We start from the raw sequence: 6849 nt of genomic DNA, 5'->3' as shown, positions 1-6849 counted from the left end.
CATTTTTAAAGGTAATATTGGACTCACTTACTTTGGTGGTCCATGTTGAGAGTGGCAAGATATGGACGTGTATCCTTCATATTTGGCTAAGAGTCGCTGCTTCTAAGATTTTCTTTTTCTTTCTGGATATATATGAACGCAGATTACATGAGAAACCTCTTATTATAATTATACAAATTTAAGAATATCAAAAAGATCCACAAAAGTGTTCTTTAATCCTGATAATAATTTGAATAAGCTCAATATAGAAAAGTTGGGTTTAGACTAAAATTCAGATTTTGTTTTTAAATATTTTGCTAATTTTTTTTTTACATGTGAAACGAAATGGGTTGCTATTCATGATTGTGAGGTGTGGGACCATGGAGGGTCTCAAACTTTGGGTAGTTGTGGTAACGAGAGAAACCATAAAAATGGGCCATGTTGGAGTAGGGTAAAGGGTCAGGGCATATTTTCTTATTCTTATACCCCCTCCTCCTCCAATTTCAAGTGTGGTTTGGCAGTCATTGGCAATATACGATGGCAACAAAATATAGTATACAGATGTGTGTACGAAACCTTCAAAACAAAAAAAAAAAAAAAGAAAAAAAAAAAAGATGTGTGTACGAAACCAAAAGCGAGGGCATAATTTCTCTTGTCCTAGGAATGTCAGCAAAATCTCAGTCATGCACCCTATTGGTCCTCCCACCCAGTCTACTATTTTCTCTTCCACAACTTTTATTCCCATCTCCATCTCTATTGGTTTTTGACACATTTAGCCATGCCTCTCCTTCACAGATAGTCCCTTGGCCATTGAGGTTTTGTCATCCTGTATGTATCAGGCACTCAAGAGGTCTTAAATTTAAAAACAAAAAACACTTTTAACAGTTCATCCCCTAGGAATTTTTTTTTTTTTTCTTCTAGGGTTCTAATTCTAGATAATCCAAAAATTATTCATTACTTTTAAAGATGTATCCCTCCATAGAGGTTGACTTTTAAAACCTTTGGTAGTATAACCCAAAATACGAACTAGGTGAAGCGTTGAGGACACTTTTGCTGTAAAACGCCAAGAAAAAAATTGCTGACTTTATAAATATGGATTCGACAGGTTAAAGCAAAACAACAAAAAAGAAAAAAAAAGGCAAACAGAAAGTTAATAGCTTAAGTACCTAGGGCAAAAAATATCTTATAGAGAGGCATCTCAGATAGTTTTGATCATAATATAAATATCAGAACCTTCTCAGGACAAACAAGAATCTTTTACCAAGATCCATCTAAGTGAGATATCTGTCGGGATAATGACCGAGCTTCCAACGAGTGAAGATTTGAAAATAGCCTAGGCAGACATCTGAGACCAGACACATAGGTTAAGCATCTTAAGCTCCTTCAATTTCAAGCAAACATAAAGATTAAACCATTGATTCCAGAATCTTCAAAGTAACCTGCCTTTTTCAGTCCTGCGAATACTCACACCGCTATAGAAAAGTTCTTAGACCACATGGAGCCCTTAATCCTTTACTGATTAAGCTAATGCTTTAATCCTTACAATGAAAACGAAGACCCAAAAAAACACAAAAAAAAAGAAAAAGAAAAACGCACAGAGGAGCTATATAAATTTAAAGAAAGAAATGGATCATCGAATTAGGCTTTGATTACAGCTCAGCAGTATTTCCAATCCCAAACAAAAGCTCAATGTATATATCCAATCAACCATTCTTCTACTACAATATAACCATTAAAGGTCCTAAAATTGAAAGATTCTCCCCAGGAGACAACAGACATAACCACAATTCATTTGTCACATTGAAAAAAAAAAAAAAAAAAAACAAAACAAAACAAAAACAAAAACAAAAAGGTTACAAAAAAATAGAAAAAGAAAAACGAAAAAATAAAAAGAAACTAGATAACATTCACCCCTGCATCCAGAACTGCCTGTCCACAAAATGGCTCCCGTATTGATCATGCCTGCAATTAGAATAAAAATATGAGCACAGTAATATAAGTATATCGATCATAAAAACTCGAAATGTAAAATACTATGTCCATTGAACATTACAAGTTTACAACAGCTTAAATGAAAACCCTTTTCAATGGGAAGGAATGCAGACAACTACAAGAAAGCAAATATTGTAATTTGACGATTAACAAAGTACATGCAGCATGACATGCTATATTTTAATCAAACTTTATCTCTCACGGTTAATGCATAATTTACTCTCGGTAACTATTTGAAATTAAAAGATTAAAGAAACCAAACAATTAAAAGAGCAAAGAAAAGTGCTTTTACTTTGTTAGCAATGTTGTTGGAGAGCCAGTCCAGCCCCTCATATAACCCCTCTCCTGAGGTTGCACATGTGCTCTGGATGTACCTGAAAAAAGAAAAAAAATGAACAGTCACATTTAGACCATGGATTACTGAAAACAAAAAAACATAATGGATTGTACAGATCACAGAAGTCATGCAAATAAGACAGCTTACCAGTGGCGCTGTCGAAGAGAGTGGAGTCCAAGCTTATCAGTAATCTCAGCGGCATTCATTGCATTGGGCAGATCTTGCTTGTTAGCAAAAACAAGCAACACAGCCTCTCGCAGCTCATCCTAAAACCAGCAAATTATTGGATTTCAATTAATCCACCATTTATATCTTCTAACATGGAAAGAAAACAATTCCTGAAGATTCTAATGTCATTGAGAAATAACCTTTGGAGGTGAATACCAGGGATGAGCTAATAAGGATCAAAAGAATCAGGCTTCCAAATATATACTATCTAATGATAAAAAGGAATTTGGCCTAATAAAGAGGAATAAGTATTAATTAATCCAAACCAGCTTGCATTGCCAATAAAGCATGCGGTATTAAATGCTTATGCCAGTGACTATAATTTGAAGGGAAATTCACTGTGCATTAAAGCATCACTATCTTTTGCATTGATTTGACAACTTATTGTAAAGAATTGATCCCCAGAATGCTAACATGCTTAATTCACTAGCTGTAGAATCAAAAAAACAGATTTAGCCATAAGGCTTGTCCTCAAGTATTTTGATGGCTACTTGTTTAGAATTATTGCATCATTGATATCTTATGTTTGGACTTTGGAATGCATAACTTAGTTATTTTAATAGTTCACATAAACAAAATGTTAGATAAGATTCAAAACATATTCCCAAAAAGACTTATTCAATAGCCTTCACCCATATCTAATTAACAAAAACCATTATGTACCATATATTTTCACAATGGACAAGTTATTAAGCATGTCTCATTAATCTTCTTCTATTTAAATCTAGATATTCCAGCTACTTGAAGGTATAGATCTTTGAAACTCAACTGTAGCCTAGGGTACAAACATGCCAGACAGGCAACAAGAAAAAATAGTGACCTAGCTAATGCCAACATACCTCATTCAACATCCTATGCAATTCATCCCTCGCCTCAACAACACGGTCTCTGTCATTGCTATCCACAACAAATATGAGACCTTGAGTGTTTTGGAAGTAGTGCCTCCACAGTGGACGGATCTGAGCATAGAAATAAACATGAACATTAAAATTCAGTAATAAAACAGACAAATTGGGTTATCAATAACACTTAATAAATGTTAAACCATGAAGCCTAGGAGAGAACTGATATCTTAAAGTACACAATTCCTGTTAATTGACATAAAAAATTCATACCTTGTCCTGACCACCGACATCCCAAACAGTGAAGCTGATGTTCTTGTATTCCACAGTCTCCACATTAAACCCTACAAGTGGAGGAGATCCAATTAACCACAACCCATAATATATACAGCAATTCAAACAAGTCACAAACTAATAAATTAAAAGTTATAATGGAACAGAGAAATCATGAAAATATCACCAACAAAATTACAGCCATCAAATTGGGGGGATAAAAAATATATATATATATAAAAAAAAGGAAAAATGAAAAGGGAAGGCAATCACTTTATATAACTTGACAAAATATTCTACCTTAACCATTCTAAAACAATTTGTGACATTACAACCAAGCATAAACGTATTTCACCATCAATCCATGCAAGGCAAAATATAGGCGTTTCAGATGAAAGCCATCTTTCATAAACTTTTAAGATATAGTCGTATCGTGTTGAAAATTTAAGAAGTCACAGATTTCACAGCCACTAGAGAATTGATTCCCTGGTCTCAGAATTTATGGAATAAATAGTATATAAGTATTCATGCTTGATTCATCAAAACTTCCATCAGATCAAAAAGTTATTTCATCTCATCAAATAAAATGTACAAGGTTATCACAAATTCCACAGAGGGTAAGAAGCTCAAAACTGAATGAAAACGTAAGAACTCACCAATTGTAGGAATTGTTGTGACGATCTCACCAAGCTTGAGCTTGTAGAGAATGGTGGTCTTACCAGCGGCGTCAAGACCAACCATCAGAATTCGCATCTCTTTCTTGGCAAAAAGCCGGCTGAAAAGCTTCGTGAATGTCAACCCCATTTTCTTTGGTTGCGGATCCCTACATATTCAAACACCCATTACCTTCTAACCAACCAAACCAATGTAGTCAATAACACAAAATTAATCAACGGCTTAAGTACAGGCTGATCACAATTCCTCCAACCTAAAAAAACCAGAAATTTTCCTTTAAACAAAATCCATTTCTATCCTTAACCAGATCTAACAGATCTGAAAGTAAAGGTAAACCTAACAACAACAGGACCCACTAGCACCAGAAACGCATGTCATGGCCACCAATTGGACGTCCAAATCTCCATTAAACATTCAAATTCCATTATAAACTCAAATAAAAACGCATAATCATAGAGATCCGGACCATTAAACCGCTTAATATGCGGGATCGTTCACAGAATTTTAAAAATTCTATAACAGAAAATGATAAATAAACCCCAATTTGAATAAAATTTATACGAAAATCTTCGAATCATAACCCCAAAAAAAAAAAAAAAAAACAAAACAAAAGATTCAATCACCACTGAATACAAACGCCAAATCGAAGAATGAGACAAAAAGAAACGATCACAACGCGAAATGGTTCAAAATGAAAAAGAATACAAGAAGCTAAAATTTGAAATTCGCAGAGATCTGGCACCCGGATTTACCTTCAGAGAGCTTTCGCAGAGGGATCTAAGTAGAATGGTGTGAAAAAAAAAATTCTCAGAGACAGAAAGAAAAGAGGTAGAACAAAGCTTTACAACAACGCGAAATATTTGGGGGTGAGGATCGTCAACCAGATGGCTTATAAATCGGAGACTATGGGCACCCCACTAAACCGGTTTTCTGAAGTTGGTTCGATGTACCAAATTTACCCCCGGGTTCAGCGTAAATTTCAGGCTTCGTATGATGCTCGCGGTCCAACAAATGGACGCCACGTCAGCGTTCAATTTTTTTGAAAAACATAATAAAAAAAAAGCATGGCCGTTGTGAAAGAGATAGACAGGGGAAGGGAACAATAACCGGGAAATTGCTTTCATTGAAGTGGTTTTTGCATGGACAAAATTTTTTCCAACCGGAGGGAATTCAGAGGTCTGTCTGTGTACCTTAGGATTTAATGCAAAGTCCGTAGGAATTTATTTATTTTTATTTATAAATTGGGTTTTCTGCATCTATACCTGTCAACTTTGTACCTATCTGCATGCATATCTCTCAAACTATTAAAATTTTTAATTAAAATCAATTTCTGCCAATCTAGAAGATATAGGGGTAAAAATTTTATAAAATTCAGAAAGTATAAATGATAAATGTAAAATTCTAAACGTATAGATGTAAATAACTCTAATAAATTTGAAAACTCCATTATAAAAAATAAAAAATAAAAAATTGAAAAATCAAAGGGTAGTGGTCGTTGGTCGTTCAAATTTCAAATGTCGTTTTTCGAAAGGCGCAAAATTTAAACGATGATTAGACGTATCGATTGTGTAATGTCGATCGTATAGTGAACTTTTTTTTTTTTTTTTTTTCCCCTCCTTTCTTTTATTTGAAGCAAATAAGTAGTTATGCATTTAGATCTACATTTTATATGTTGAAGAGTATAGAGTTTTCTATTTTTCTTTTTTCTTACTATAATCAGAATTTTCCTTTTGTTTTTTTTCTTTTTTTTGGGAACTAGAATCAGATATTGGTGTCTACTTTCAATGTGAAAAAGATCTACTGAATAATTAATTAATGTAATATTTACATGACTTTCGTTTTTAATGTTGACTATTTATATACATATATATACACAATTTTGTTTACGAAATAGATTTCCCATACAGTATTGTTCCTTGATGAGGTTAGATACTTTTCTATATCAAAATAAATAAACATTATCTTTGAAATAAATAAATAAAAAAACATTAGATAAAATTCAGTCAAAAAATTGGAGATAAACTAACTCTAGATTTCTTGTCAAAAAAAAAAAAAAACCTATAAATTTAAAATAAAAACAGCAAAAAAAAAAAAAAAAACCAATATTCCCTCTCTCCCGCCAAATTCCTATAATATCCAACAATAGAAATAACATGTGGGCCAAGAAGTTGAAGATCCATGCCCAAGGCAAGCCCACCACACCGGGCTTACTGCATTGTTAGTTTTCGTTTCATTTAATTTATTTTAAATGTTAATATATATATATATATATATATATATATATATATTGTTTTGAATGTTATGTTCATTACAGACGACATCGCTATATGTCTGAATCAGATCAAGTTGGCCTGCCAAGCTGCACCTTCCTAATTGAGATGCAGAGACCATAACCATATGCAATTAGAAATATTAATTCACCACGGTTGGTAATAAGTCTACTTATACACAACAAAATTATTTACCAACATAAAAAAATAGTAATAAAAAAGAAGACATTCAACAAGATAGATAGGCTACAAC

The 6849-nt window shown here is 33.3% G+C and overlaps 1 protein-coding gene across 2 annotated transcripts; it reads right to left on the bottom strand.

Moving 5' to 3' along the window:
* Positions 1–1609: 1609 nt before the first annotated feature.
* LOC107428705 (ADP-ribosylation factor 2) lies at positions 1610–5273 on the bottom strand. Of its 2 annotated transcripts, XM_016039282.4 has the most exons (7): positions 5079–5273; positions 4308–4474; positions 3652–3722; positions 3376–3495; positions 2456–2574; positions 2264–2345; positions 1610–1941 (listed from the first exon to the last, which is right to left on the bottom strand). In XM_016039282.4, the coding sequence occupies exons 2-7, from the start codon at positions 4453–4455 to the stop codon at positions 1936–1938; spliced, it is 546 nt and encodes a 181-aa protein (XP_015894768.1). In that variant the 5' UTR covers positions 4456–4474; positions 5079–5273; the 3' UTR covers positions 1610–1935. The 2 variants fall into 2 exon arrangements, with proteins under 2 accessions (XP_015894768.1, XP_048322473.1); XM_048466516.2 differs by lacking the exon at positions 5079–5273 and having other exon boundaries at positions 4308–4495.
* Positions 5274–6849: the final 1576 nt, after the last annotated feature.

The sequence above is a fragment of the Ziziphus jujuba genome, chromosome 12 (genome assembly GCF_031755915.1).
Source record: "Ziziphus jujuba cultivar Dongzao chromosome 12, ASM3175591v1".
Classification (NCBI taxonomy): Eukaryota; Viridiplantae; Streptophyta; class Magnoliopsida; order Rosales; family Rhamnaceae; genus Ziziphus; species Ziziphus jujuba.
Note: the sequence above shows the minus strand (reverse complement) of the source record. Positions and strands in the feature narration are given on the sequence as shown.

Coding starts and splice junctions, on each gene's coding strand:
- LOC107428705 (XM_016039282.4), bottom strand. CDS start 4,455: ATGGGGTTGACATTCACGAAGCTTTTCAGCCGGCTTTTTGCCAAGAAA. Junction 3,723..4,307: donor CACAACAATTCCTACAATTG/GTGAGTTCTTAC, acceptor CTCCACTTGTAG/GGTTTAATGTGGAGACTGTG. Junction 2,575..3,375: donor TGCATAGGATGTTGAATGAG/GTATGTTGGCAT, acceptor TGCTGGTTTTAG/GATGAGCTGCGAGAGGCTGT.